Below are 14,463 nucleotides of genomic sequence, written 5' to 3' on the forward strand. Positions count from 1 at the left end.
AATTTAGGAAGTTGACCCAGTCTCATGGCACTGTCTAGCTCTTTGCAAATCGAGCTGACCTTTGTGTGAAGCCCAGGAGCTCTGAAACTCCACGGCATAATTAATGACAAATACGATACAGCATAAGCCTTTTTTCATGTTTTAAACCCTTTTCTTATCCCCTAACATCACATTTTATAATCTCAGGATTTCTGGGGTCTTTGTAGTTATATTCACAGCATGCTACTGTAGCTGTTTCTAGAAATTATGGGTGATGTCTCTCCCTGGTGAAATCAATGGCCTAACTGCCACTGACGTCAAGGGACCCTCGTGTCACTCCAGACGCCTAAGGCCACCAACCTGCCACTGTTTCATTCATAAAAGCTTAAGTCAATGGAAGTAAATGGGCACGACTCCAGTAACAGCTTCGGAGTCGCTCTGCTGCACCAGGAGAGATGGGGTGAAGAGGGCTGCCAGATCCCCTAGCTACGTGCTCAAAAAACATTGGTCGTGAGGGTTGTCCCCTACCTTTTCTGGCTTAGTGTCCCAGCACTCCATCATGAGCGCCTGCATCCGGTACAGCTGCACCTCCTCCGGCTGCCCGAGCACAGGACGGATGCCTTTGGACAGCTTCTTTGCAATCTGGAGCTGGTGCTGTCCCAGCACAGGCCGCTGACCGGAGAGCAGCTCATACAGCACCATCCCGTACGAGAACATGTCGACCTAGAGCCAGCGCCAGACAGAAAAGAGCAAACCTCCCTCCGCGGGTGCAACGGAGAGCGAGGGAAGCTGCAGCACAAGAGCCAGCACTGCATGCCAGTGCCGCGGTTAGCGGGGAATTGAGCCCCATGCAGCAAGTTGGCCCCCATGGCCATCGCCCAGGGGCTGCCCCCGCCAAAATGCCGCAGTTACCTTTTCATCATAGACGATGCGAGGCCTGATCTCGGGGGCTTGGTAGCCTGGCGTGCCTTCCACGCCAAGCGCGCCTTCGTGGAACGACTGCCGCGAGATCCCGTAGTCGGAGAGCTTGATGTTGACGTGCTCTTTGACGTCCAGGGACCACACCAAAATATTGTCCGACTTCAGGTCGCAGAAGATGATGTTCTTCTTATGCAGGTAGGCAAGGCCCGTTACGATCTGGTACGCTATTTTGTGTGTCAGCATGTGCCCCAGCGGCACAAAGGAAGACCCTGCCGCAAAGGAACAGCCTGTCTGCAGTTCTTGTAATTGTAACAGCTGCTTTTTTTTTCCCCCCCTCTTTCAAACTCCAAAGTGATATCCAGCAACCTTTTAAAGCATCACTCACTGCTGCAATTTGCAATGACATTGTTCATGTTACTGTACACATGTCTGACAGTTCCATTAGACTCCTAAACCCTCGGGTGAAAATTACTGTTCAGCTCAAAGCTGACACAACGCCAAGGTGCCAAGAGGGTCAGCTGGCCTCACTCTGTCTCAGAATTAGTGTCATTCATTTGGCAGTGACAGAAATACAGCCATCTATGAGAGAATTCAGAGCTCCAGACACCCATCGGTGAAGGGGGGGAGAACACAGAATTACATATGCAGCATTAAAGTGAGATGCAGTTCTTATTAATTGGCAGAGAAACTGAAAATCCAGGTTTCCAAAGTAGCTTTGAAAAGCCTAAGCATGAATTTTGACTAGGTTCCCAAAGGCACAGCTTAAGAGCAATTCCATCCCTCTCACTTCCCCTAGTCTGGAAAAAAAATCCCCTTCAGTAAATCAAACCTGTAGTTGCAGTGTTGTTGACCATTTGTCACTGCTGTAACTCAGGGAGTGAGTTCTCCGGGGGGGAGACCATGCTTTTACCTTTGGAGTTTTCAGCCAGGACAGTGGTGAGGCTGCCCAGAGGGGCCAGCTCCAGGGCGAAGCACAGCGGGTGGATGCTGATCCCGATGAGGGAGACGATGCAGGGGTGCTGCAGCGAGTGGAGCATGCTGGCCTCCTGGCGAAACTCGGAGAAGTTCTTCATGGCGTCCATGGCTCGCAGGTGTTTCAGCATGGTATCTGCAAGGACACACAAACCCCTCCTTATTCCCCGGCTGAGAAGCCAAGTTAGAAACTCTTTGGACGGGGGCAATCACTGAGCAAAGGCTGGGGGAGAAAGGCAGTATCCAGGGTTTTGCCGACAGCAGGGCTTTGAATTTCATTCCCGTGCAGGCGCATAAGCCTCTGGTGCCTATCACCTGGATGATTTTGGAAACCCCATGCTGTGGTGGACGTTACATTGCAGACCCTTCAGAGGAAGGGGTCTTCCCTCCCCTTCCCAGCTGCCTTGCCAGCACAGAGACCATTCACAGGACTTGTCCCTCTGCCACAGGCCACCGCAGGCTGCTCAGGCAAGTACCCCCATCAGCACTGGTCTTCCTAAGGGGTACCTGTCACTGCAACGGTAGCTGTCTCTTCCACAGCACAGGGGTTATTGCATCTTTCCCCTTCACTGACAAAAATGAGGTAAGCGAGGCACTTTCCCCGTTCCTTCTGGCCACGGACTGACCCTGTGCTTGACACCGGCCCGTCCCTGCCTGGAGGAGCTGCAGGCTGAGGAGGACTCCCCACTCCCTTTGTGCAGGTGATGCCACGGATGGAGTAAAGGGTTTATTCAAAGGCAGAGACCCACAAGTCCTTAGTGCAAACCCATACAAATCCACGCTTCTCACTGCCAACCAGCTTGGGAACCAGAGTCAAAAACTTGCCTCCCACCCCAACTGAGGGCTCTGCCTTGGCACCCTGCGAGTCCACCCACTGACCTGCAGGAGAGGAGCTTCCTGCACTGCCAGGGACCATCATCTCCACCTCTTACAAGTGCTTTCGTGCAGGACCCTTTAAGATCCATCCTCTTCCTCCATGAACACACGCCAATTTTGCTATATATTTCAAAGCTGTATTTAAACAGGTGTTGCCAGCACTTTGGAGAGCGAAGGCTCTTCGGTCCTAGCACGTGAGCGTGCGCTGCGGAGCTGATGCCCAGACAAGGATTCTGTGTACCGTACCTGCTGCCGAAGTAGGAGGACCCTTGCATTTTTTAATCTGAAATCTCTTCACGGCCACTGGTTTTCCTTGGTATCGTGCCCGATATATAACGGTCCCACTTCCACCCTGGCCAAGAACGTTGTTTTCATTTTCGCTGCATTCCAGTTTGCTATTTTCCAGGAATAGTCTGCCAAAAAGAGATTGGGGCTTTTTAATTAAAAGCAAAGTTTTAAAAGCACTGTAAATTTATGCGTTTAACGTGATTTCCACTTTCACAGATCCCTAACAGGTTCCTGTCTTTTCTGCTGAGAGGACAGGATTACCTAAACTACCCTGGTCATCTCAAGGTACTCGAGCTCATGCTATACAATAGATTTCTTGCAGAAAAAGCAACTTGGGCAAACAAGCCAAAAAAGGCTTATTGAAGCAGTTTATCCTGCAAGAATCAAAAATGATCTGGAAAGCACATAAGCTCCCTTTCCAAGCAGATGACACAGGTACACAGATTTATTACATTTATCTGTATTAACTGGTTTTTGCTTCCTCAGCCTCCTGTCCCTCTCTCCTCTTCTGAGGCAGGACAGGATGTTTATGAACAGCCCCTTGCTCTGAGACCTGATTATTCAAACCAATTTACTGTTCCCAGGCTGCAATTCATCATTCCCCCACTCTTCCTCAGACTACTTTTACAGCCGTTCATACTTCAAGCATCTCCATTCGCCTTACACCGGTTAAATAAACCTCTAGGAGATAACGCTCCAAGGAGGGCTGGCATGACGGGCCCCGGGGGCGTTTGCCCAGAACGGCCATTAAAACCACTCCGAAAACGGAAGGGCGGCTGTTAACGCTTCGCTTTGGGGGCCACGCCAAACTCGCGGGCAGCGCAGAAAGCCCCGCCGGCAGCATGCGGTTTGGTCTACAGGTCTCGCAGCTCTGCACCGGCCCAAAGGACTCTGAGACAGCGTGAACTGGAAGGGACACGGGTCTGCTGTCCCGCTGGGGTCAGGAAGCCTCTCGCTACGTGCCAAGCAATAGGGGGTACACCAGGGAATTTCTCTGGCAAATGCAGTTAAGCAGCTTAAAGATTTGGCAGTGCTGCTGCAGGGAGAAGAGCTGCCGTGCTGCTCAGGACGGCCACTACTGCTCCGTATGCAACAGCCTCCATCCCAACGGGTAATAAATGCACTGACCTAAAGGCTTTTCAAAACTAAGGGTGATCTCAGTGCCCATCCAGCTGTGCCACAGCAGCAAACTGTTCTGCTGGGGCCATATCACAATATCCTATCTGGGGTGTAACGGGGATCCCAGCAGGACTCCAACTGCAGAAAACTCCGGCCAGACTATGTTATACTGGGCAATGAAGGACAGTGATGGCTTTAAAAAGAGACTTTCACATTGCACCACAGTGATCTCAGAGTCACCACAAAGTGATGTTTTGGATCGGCACACAGCAATTGCTGAAGCAAGCGAGGAGCGTGGTTTGGGAAGAATTGTCAGAGCCGGGATCAAGAGTGGATGAGTTTATTCCTCTAGTAGAAATGACTTAGAAGAAAACCAAATAAATCATCTACGCACTGAAATTCAACCAAAGGCTGCCAAATAAGATTACCTGGCAGGAAAATCTGTCATGAAAAGCTCTGGAACCAGCTCTTGGAGAGAAACGGGGACATCCGGGTGGTTCGGACACGTGATGCAGTCCAGCTCTATGGCGGTGAGGACACAGTCCTCCATGTTGAAGTACTGCGTGTCCTCTGCCTTCTCGCCGCACTCGTTCTGCTCCGGCCTGGAAGTGGCGCAGATGTGGCAGGGCACGTACTGCTCCATCAGCAGCGTGCCGTCGCTCTCAGTGGCCGTGAGGGCTTAAAACCAAACAAGCAAACACAAAACATAGCGCGCACAACTCCAAGCACGTTCAAATGTCTACAGTCACTACCTGGATCCACCACCTGAAAACAGCCAGACGCAAGAGCACAGCAGTTTATTCTAGCGTACTGACTGGGATAATTAAAAAGCTGATTGCAAACGATACACAGATAGCAGGGATGAGACTGAAGAGACAGTGCTGTTGGTGTAACTTAATAGCCACCCTGCTTCGTTCACAGGCAATGCACAGGCTTGCAAAGAAAATACATGCAGGACTTGAAGAAATTTGAGGTACAGAAATAAAGAAGGGGAGAGAAGCTCCCACTATGAGAATCGCAGATGGGGATGCCTGCGTATGCCAAAGGGCATGACCGCGCAGCAGAGGAAGGGCAGCTGCAAGGCTGGCCCCGAGCCCCGGACCCGGCTGCAAGCTGCCAGGTGGCTTTGGGTGCAACGCCACCAAAATTAGGAACACAGCTGCCCTGGGCTCCCTTACAAGCAACGTCTTCAACCCCTCCAGCAGAAACTCGGATCCCACCGAGAGCAAACCTTTGGGACATTCCCACCTCCCTCACTGACCCCGGGGGGACTCTGCAGTGACAGGCTCCATTAAATGCCTGCAATTAGGTGAGGTGAATCCAGGCCAGAGCCTTTGAAGTCATGACTTTTCTCAAGCCTCAGCGATTAATATTATCATTATTTTAATCCAAAGGCAAAGAAATGTTATTTTGTCTTCGTAAAATGCAGAAAATGATTATGTGGGAATGCACCACTTTGTCTCCTCAAAAGAACCTCCAAATAAGAGATTTTGGCATTGTTTCCTAGACCCGTGTGGGATGACAAAGAATACTTCAGATTTTGTTTTGTTTTTCAAAAAAAGTGTATTTGGGGTTGCAAACAGCCCACTGGGTAACAGCAGGATCTCTGCTGATCACAGTATAAACAACTGCTGGAGTCAAGGAAGCTACCTTGGCACCGAGTCCTTGGTATCATATTCACTCACGCCTCTCACATACCAATTTTATAAATTATAGGGTGTTAGAAATGGCAATTTATGGGTAAAATGCTGATCGCAGCTGATGCCAAAATAAGTTTTGCCAGTAAGAGACAGTGCCAAGTAGTTTGGGCCAAATCCTGCCCTGACTATGAGCACTGGAAGAGTCTCTCTCGGATTTCTATAGAAGCTGGTCCGGTTTGCACTGTAAAACTTCATCCGTGTTTGCTGTGATTGAAAGACTGAAAGACACAATGTCTAGACCAAGGTGTGTTGGCAAAGAATCCTGATCTGTCTGCAGGTTATCAGCTTTTTCTCAAACTTTATTGGCTTGAGACTGTATGAGCCTGAGGGGTCTTCATTTAACACACAATATTGTGCACCTGGAGAGCCCTGCCAAAGGACCTTCTGTTAAGAAGACACAGTACAGCACAGAAAATCACAACAGTCCTCTTACCGGGAAACCACTGGTCTATCAAAGAGTTGACATGATCTGTGATGAACGCCATTGCTGAAAAATCTCTCACTTCTGACTGGCAAATGATTTTAATGCCACCACTTTTTTTCTTTTTCCAGTTCACATCGGAAGACTCCACGCTGTGAAAGGAAGCCACAAGAAGGCCAAATGAAGCTTTTGTGAAGTATTCATGTCAGCAAACTTCCTTATCTCAGATAACATGAGTTACAAAATACCATGTAGTTTATAAGTAATCAAAATTAAAAGCAACCTAGCTTTGAAGGTGATTTTCAATTCAGTCTATTCTGCAATCACTTTGCCTTGCACAGAAATGCTGGTTGCTCGCAATGGGTGAACAGTACAGAAGCACAAAGCAACAGAAAATGCTGGCCTCGATGAAGTGGATGGAGAGTGGTTTGACAGAAACACCCCATCCAGAGGAGTGTGAAGAGTTTATTAGTCAGTAACAAAATTCCAGTGGCCTCGTAATAATTAAAAAGAACTGTTTGGAAAAAAATTATGCTCGGAACCTTTTTTGTGCAATTCCCACAAAGAAACATGCTTTCGTACAAAAAAACCTTTCTATGACTCCCTGAAGCCTGGTGCATGGGGAAATAAAGTACAACTGCACGCATGGTCCAGAATTTAGGGTTCAGGCACGAGTCTAAGTCTCTACTCAGCTGCAGACTGCCTGAATGAACTCAGGTGAGCCGCTACGCCCTGTCGCTCTCCAACCACACAACAGCACTAGTGGTTCCTTCTTATCTTGCCAGGGACTGGAAGAGTAAATATATCTGCAGATACTGCAGAGATTAAGGTCTTTTAAGTGGCCAGCTACTCTGCATTTGTGAAAGAACATGGACAGCAGATTTTCCCCAGGCGTGTAGCCAGCAGCCCACTACCTTGGCCAGCTTCAACCTTAGCCCATAGTCCCTATCACACAAAGTTGGGTGGCACAAAATCACCTCCACTGATCTGGATTGCTGCCATGTAGTGGTGAGGTTTAACAATTCAGTGGAAAACACATTGCCCTAAGGACCTGCTTGCATGCGAAAATGCACGATTATACCCTGGCAAAGAGTTCTGCTCTGAATATCGCTTTCTTTTTTCAGACCTATTTAAATTCGTGACTGCAATAACACGTACAGTTGATAAATTCAGAACTGTCAAATAATCCCTTATTCATCGTCATTGTCCTGAGCTGTCACCAGATGAGCTATTTCTATTAGAAGAGCCTCCTCTTCTACTGATGGATGAGCGTACAGCATGAGTCAGGCCCATTCATCTCCATTCAGATGACGTGTTTCATACACTTTATTAGTCCTCTGTAACGCATGCTGCATATGAACACAAATTACCTAAGATAGCCTCCATCAAAGGTAACGAACAGACCTTCCTGCCAGTAAACAGTGTGAGTCCTTTTGACTCGGAACGTGCTGCAGCGGTTTCTCTGGGTGCCAGTGAAGCTGTAGATGGTCACCTTTTTGTTTCGTGGCTTGGTGTTCTTCTTGTTTTCAAAAAGCTGAAATAAGCAGAAAAGCATGATAATCATTAAATTATAGAAATTTCTCATTAGGACATTGTTTTTATCAAAAAATAAGGTGACTTTTCTTTTTCTGGCTTTAATAGATATTATCATAGCTTTTCCACTAAAACAACCAGAGTCCATAAAAGATTTTTGTGATGGCATGAAAACACACACAGTAACAGTTGTTTTTGCAGCAGTGAAAATGTTTCCATGCAACTCAAAGAGGAACAACTTCATGCCAGTGAACAGACTCATTTCTGTAATCCTGGTGACATTTGTTACATTAACTTTTAATTTGCAAAATTCCTATACACCTAAAGAAGAGTTAAATCCTTTAGTGACTGATTAGTCTGCGTTCAACACAGAGAGCTAACTTTTCCACCTGTTTCAGTAGGAGGAAGATGGCTTTTCTCCAAGACATTTCAAACCAGCACTTAGAGCAGAATGCATTTTTGTTTTTAAACCAAAGACATAATCTGCAGAATTCCACTGTAATCATTACTCTAATGCTTATTTGTCTGCAGACTTGGTCTGATGCCTGCAGTCCTTTCCATTCACTTCAGTGAGTACTGGATGAGGTCCCTAGCAAAGGTACGTAACGCCCATGAGGACCTAAGCAAGAAACTGTCAAGATAGCCCTTTAACGCAGGTAAAAACAAGTAGCATGTTTTCAATGTTCTGTACATCAATGACAGAGCACAGTTTAAAAGAAGGAGATACCACAGTAGAACCAGAAATATTTTGCAGGTATTTATCACGGTTTCCAGCAGGGCTATGTTTTCAGATACAGACTGCTGCAGAAAACTGTCCATAGCAACAACAAAATCCACTTAGCTTTCACAAGCTTAAAAATACTATTTTAATGATATGCAAATCATTTGCACTAATAGGGTGCCTGCTTGCACTCGTTATCCCATTAAGGCAACAGTCTTGTAATTTTCTTCTAATTTAAACCCACATAGATCCAGATATCGGCCTCTGGCCCAGGGAAACACTGCCATGGATAAGAGCTGCAGGCAGAGCTCCAATTACAAATAATTGGAAGATGCTGGATGTGCTGAGACGTTCCAGGGAATTGTGTTATAAGGAGGCTACAGAGAATGCAGGCTTTCTTCTCCAGTGTCAATTTGTCTTTCTAAATGACATTTACTGTGAAAACAAAATCAGATTGTGATTGTGGAGACTCATCTCTCCCTGTTTACAGAAGTAACGCTACTGAAGTCTGTGACTGAAGCCAGCTGGACGTGAAGAGACACCCATTTACACTTTCAGCAAACCGTAACTTTAGCTGTCTCCATTGGCTCGCAGAGAGATACAGCAGCATACCTGGAGGTCCATCTCTGCCAGGCTAATCAACATTCGGGCTATGAATCTTTGCCAAAAGCCAACTGGGACGAAACTCATCTTGAAGACCCTTTGGACTGTGTTTGTGGTCTGGTGGCAGAACCCATGGATATCTAATGCTGGCTTGGTAGGCAGCAGATGAGGGAGGAGGTAGCTGAAACAAATCAAATTCAACAGTACAAATTTTAGCTATAGACTGTCACAGCAAGTACCTTGATACCAGATAATAAGGCAATTCAGTCTCCAAAGAGATTTTTAATGGCACAGCCTACTGCGTATAAAAAAGCTTTTACACTGAAGGCACTAGAGCAATACACAGAGAAGTTCATTTATACTATGGAAGCAAGCAGAGGCAAAACAGGCATTAAATAATACACCCAGGACTACTGGACAGGCCTAAAATTGATATAATGGGCAGGACATTTGTGTAATCACAAATTAAATGCATTAAAATATAGGAGCCTTTAGAACAGCTGTGATGTTAGGAGTCTTTCAGAGTTGTATCTGTACAGACTGTGCTCTGCCTATAAGCGGAGAATTACAGCTGTGCTCCTAAGTAGAACAGAAGATAAATGCAAAAACCACATATGGCAGCTTAGCTTCACTAAGCCCGGAAGACGAGGACAGGAGGTGTTGTGGGAGGTAGGAACAAGACCACTGCAGGCTACTGGGACTGCACCGCTCTGGCCATCATCCCAGCCCCGGTGTGAACGAGAGCCTCTACGGGTCAACGCAACAGCATTCATTCCCCACTGTATCCCGCTGCAGCTGCAGGATTCCCAGCCACATCCCCCACAATCCCCGCGGGCAAGAGCTTGCTTGGCCAGATCGAGATATCTCTTGTCTTGGAGGGGTCTCCTCCTGTATTCGATCCAGCAGTGGATCTTTGTCCAAGTGTGGAAGTTCAGTGCTACTTGAATCTGACCGATCAGAAGCAACAGAGCGACGCTGGTGCAGAGGACCACAGCTTCCAAATCATTTTCAGATCTCTCAGTAAGCACTGAATATTCGTTTTTCCTGATCCTGAGCATTTGGGAAGCTAAAACGTGATGGAAGACCAGACCTGTTTTGAAAACTATGAGCTTATGGCTTTCAACACCTGCCAATACATCCCAAAACAGTAGTATTCTTCCGTACCAAATGCATTCCAAGATGCTTATATGATTGAAAGTCAATCCAAATGGTATTTGGTTGTAAGCAGAAACACTGCTGCTTTATCAGTGTTGAGCTTGAGAAAATTTGTCAGCACCTGGGCCTCATCTATGACGGGCATAATGACAGCAATGAGGCAAATGGCCAAGGAACTTGACCAAAATAACAGTGAGGTGATAGCAGTGGCAGGAACTAGACGCGCAGCTAAAACTAATGTTGGGTCCAAATCCAATGTTTTAAGCCTTGTATCACTTTCTCTCTCCAGCAGCTGCAGTACTCTGTAAAACCTGAAAAATCAGCTCAGAAGAAACAGCCATCACCAGACAACAGCTCTCTCCATATGTCCCAGTCCATAAAGTCTGATGACATTTTACATGATCGAATTATTCATTCCATAAAATATCTTTGGAATGTAGAACTGATAAAAATTTCTCCTCACTTACAAATTACAATAAGAATGATCATACTTTCAACCCTATTTTAACATGTAGGAGAAATCTGAATTACATGCATCATAGGTGGAAACGCAGAGTGCATCAAGCTACAAGTACCTGCTCCATAAAAGCAGTGGATGCATGGTGTGATTGGGAACAAATTTTCCTCAGCACATCTGAGAAAGGGTCTGAGAATATAAGTAGTAAGAAGGCCAGTGAGGCCTTCTGGACCACAAGCATATAATGGTTTACAATACAGATGGAGATTCAATGCTCTTGAACAACAGCCAATGCAAATTTTGAAAATATGTGAAACATGCCCCCATCCACCCTTTCAGGACTGCAACTGGCAGCTGCTTTCTCTACCGATTGCACAGAAACCCTATCTGGCAAACCAGACAATAATTGCAGAAGCACAATAACAAATAACTGCTCTGTGTCTGGCTAGTACATTAAATTAATCCAACCTGCTAGAGCTACAGTCCATCAGTGGGAAGAATAATCTGTTAATGTGGCTTGGATGGCGCTACAAAAGATTGGGCAGGGCAGGAAAAAAACATTTCCTTGTTCCTGAGGCACTGACAATGTAATTGCCTTGAAGAAAAACGGCAGATAGCGACAAGGAGTCCAAAAGGCATTTTGGCCTAAGCAGAAACATTGCTGCTTTATCTGTGTTAAGCCTGAGAAAATTTGTTGGCATCCGGGACTGGATAAGTGACAGGCATAATGACAGCACGGAGAATGCTGCACTTGTGCTGGCATTCAGCGTTCCCGAGAGGCTCCGAGCGATGCAGCCGTGTCCTGGAAGGGCGAGGAAGTGAAATGCAAATGCTACATCAAAAGTGCACTACGACTATGGTTTCACCGTCAACCCAACAACAGGCGGTCGCCAAGCAGATGGAAAGAGAAAAATAGCAGGGAACTCTGCCCAGAGGAAAAGCGAATGGGGTCTGGGGGAGGAGGATTCATTAACATTTAGGAGAATGAGGTTTCCCTAGACAATTTCTGGGAAAACTATTGATCAGTACCTTTGGGAGAGGCTTACAAGTAAGAAAATCACATTGCTACTTAAGCTACACTTCCTTGGTCTCGCTAGAAATAAAATACTACTGCTTTCAGAGCTGACATAATTATTGATTACACACAGTTTTCTGCCGTACTCTGGAGCAAGGATCTTTTATTGGAAGCAGATGACTCCAGCCCATCTATGTTTCGAGCCCGGCAGCCACGCAGCTCACATCCTCTCCCAGCTGCAGCTGCACTGGCAGAGCAATTACAGCTTCCACCTGCTCATCGCCACATCCCTGCCAGTGTCACTGCCCCTCCATGCTGGCTGCCGAGCCAGTCACCCCAGCGGCTTTTACGCTCCCAGCCAAAACACGCTGAGAGGGCTTCTTTAGAAGTTTTCAAACTAGCCCAGCTCGTTTGGAGCACAGGATGCTCACGGCAGCCTTTCCATGCCAAAGGAACTGCAGCCCAAATGGATGAGCATCTTCTGTTACACTATTCAACACACAAATATTTTCTCATAGCAAGACCCTTGTTAAGACAGCTGCTTCCAGTGATGAAGCTTGTTAATAGACGCTGATTAAATGGCTTTTTTTCTCCAGTCTGGCTAAACCATCTCTAATTGTCAGCCTACCTGTTATTAGCTACTGGCAGTGCAATCTCAAACTTGGCCAAGAACTGGAAGTACTGCTCTTCGGTTTGTTCAGTGAAGCCCGTCCCAACCAGCAGCATCCTGAGATCCTCTGCTCTGATGACACCGTTCTTTGCCACCGACTTGGAGCTCTTGATGTTGAAAATCCTCTGCAGACACTCGGAGAGCCAGACCGGGTCAAGGAAGTAGAGGTTTCTCAGGCCATGGCTTGTGTCTGGGAAGTGCAGCAGTGTACCCGTTTCTATGAGAAAATTAATTGCTGCAAAAAGTAAAAATAGATTTAAAAAAAAAAAAAAAAAGAATGACAGATCAGCAATGGCTCAGCATTAGGAAACCACAGTGCGGTTGGGAAAGATTAGAAGGCAGTCTCCACAGCTTTACCTAGACCAGGTATAGCCAGGATGTAGCCAAGCCAAGCCAAGGAAATAACATTTAACTGAGGTGTGCTACTACCTGGCACTCTGTTTTTAAAACCCACAGCCATAAGCACATCTCACCGCTTTCCTGTCCTTATTTCTGACCCCATGCCACCTCCCCCGGCCCTCCTCCGGCCACCCTTTGGGGAAGGGCTCTCCCTGGCCCGTGCAGAACAAGGCCTCTGTAACAGCCTCTATAAAAATTTTCCCAGTTGGTTGCACATATTAATTTCCAAGAAATTACTGGTCTGCTCTGACCTACCAGTTTGCAAGTCTTCGTAGTCTTTGATATCATTTCCTGGGGTTTGCTCAATCATCAGCTCTATTTGTCTGTCTGTTAAATACTGCACATCATCATTCTGACTTCTCCTACGCTGCTCGGCAAGGACGGCTTCTTGGAGACTAAGGTAACTTCTGGGTATCTGCAAGCCACGTTAGGAAAACAGCAGGATCAGTTTCAAACAGCAGTCACTCTGCCGGTGACGGTGTGGCTAAGGCATCTCCCTCTTCACAGGCATCCCACAGCGCTGACTTTTCCCAAAGCCAGACAGCCATTTTGTAGACCCTACGTGCCTCCAGCGGCAGCAGCAGTAACTCCCAAAGTTTACTTCCCAATCCAAAACCAAGCCAAAACATCCCCCGCCTTTGGTAAGCATCACCACTAGAAAGCACAGTCCTCACCAATCTCCCTGCGAGCTTCTGCGAGCAAATTGAGCTGCCGACATCCTTCATGTTGCACGTGACGTGAAAAATCAGCTGGCGGAGCCCATCGAGGCCCTCCAGAGTCTTACATGAGAGCTCGCTGCAAAAGACACACAAGGGTGGGGGTTATCAAACCTTATCGGCACACTGGCTTCCTTTCCAGGCTCACTTTTTCTTATCGGTGATTTTAAATTTCCTGTGCCAGATGAATGGGAGGAAAGCTCTCGGTGGGTATTTTTAGCTTGGGAAAGAGAAGCCTGGAGAAGATACACTGGCCAAACTCTGCTCTGCCTGCTCGATTCGCTGTGCACTGCGGGGACCTTTGGGGGCTTCCCTTGCAGAGGGACCAAAGCCATCAGCCCATCTCCCTTCCTTGCTGCGCAGAGGCACCACCCTGGAAGGGGCTGCAGGAAGGAGGACGACTGTGCTCCAGCCCTTGCTGGAGACGAGTCCAGTTTTCCCAGCCTCAGATCAAAGAGACGCGATGATGACTAACAGACACCTTTTCCCACTCTAGCTCCGGCCCTCGCTCAGCTGGATCCTGTGATGTGGGAATTGATGCTTAGATCCTAAAAGCTGGCCTTCATCATCTCTCTAACAGCTAAAAACCTGCTCTCTCCAACTCCTACTATTTCTGGCTTTTTTGTTGGCTGCGTAAGAACAGTTCTCTTCTGATTTCCCCAACAAAGGGTCTTTCTCAGCGATCCCACACATGTTCCTGTGGCAGAGGGAGAACCATGTTTTAAAGAAATAGCCTTTATGTTAAAGCTCAGCCTCAGTGGCGGGGGGAAGCGTGCGCTCGCTCCCTGGGATGCCGGAGACACCTGGCTGCTCAGAGCACTGCTCAGAAGAGCCCCAGCCTGATGCACGACGGGGAGCGAAGGAGACGGTCTGTGGCGAGCATGGGAAGGAGGAGGCAGGAAACCGGGCACAACGGAG

The 14,463-nt window shown here is 47.3% G+C and overlaps 1 protein-coding gene across 3 annotated transcripts in view; it reads right to left on the bottom strand.

Moving 5' to 3' along the window:
- The window catches only part of LRRK1 (leucine rich repeat kinase 1), a 78,962-nt gene that overhangs the window by 12,276 nt on the left and 52,223 nt on the right, over positions 1-14,463 (bottom strand). For 2 of the 3 annotated variants that reach the window (XM_064517889.1, XM_064517891.1), the window contains exons 18-28: positions 13,504-13,624; positions 13,085-13,244; positions 12,389-12,665; positions 9,143-9,314; positions 7,647-7,810; positions 6,289-6,428; positions 4,584-4,833; positions 2,995-3,161; positions 1,811-2,008; positions 892-1,169; positions 508-702 (exon numbers count right to left, since the gene is read on the bottom strand). In XM_064517889.1, coding sequence (XP_064373959.1) covers positions 508-702; positions 892-1,169; positions 1,811-2,008; positions 2,995-3,161; positions 4,584-4,833; positions 6,289-6,428; positions 7,647-7,810; positions 9,143-9,314; positions 12,389-12,665; positions 13,085-13,244; positions 13,504-13,624 — 2,122 coding nt within the window. The remainder of the gene's footprint in view (positions 1-507; positions 703-891; positions 1,170-1,810; positions 2,009-2,994; positions 3,162-4,583; positions 4,834-6,288; positions 6,429-7,646; positions 7,811-9,142; positions 9,315-12,388; positions 12,666-13,084; positions 13,245-13,503; positions 13,625-14,463) is intronic. The other variant, XM_064517890.1, reaches the window with a different exon arrangement.

Source organism: Dromaius novaehollandiae, chromosome 10, assembly GCF_036370855.1.
Source record: "Dromaius novaehollandiae isolate bDroNov1 chromosome 10, bDroNov1.hap1, whole genome shotgun sequence".
In the NCBI taxonomy this organism is placed as follows: Eukaryota; Metazoa; Chordata; class Aves; order Casuariiformes; family Dromaiidae; genus Dromaius; species Dromaius novaehollandiae.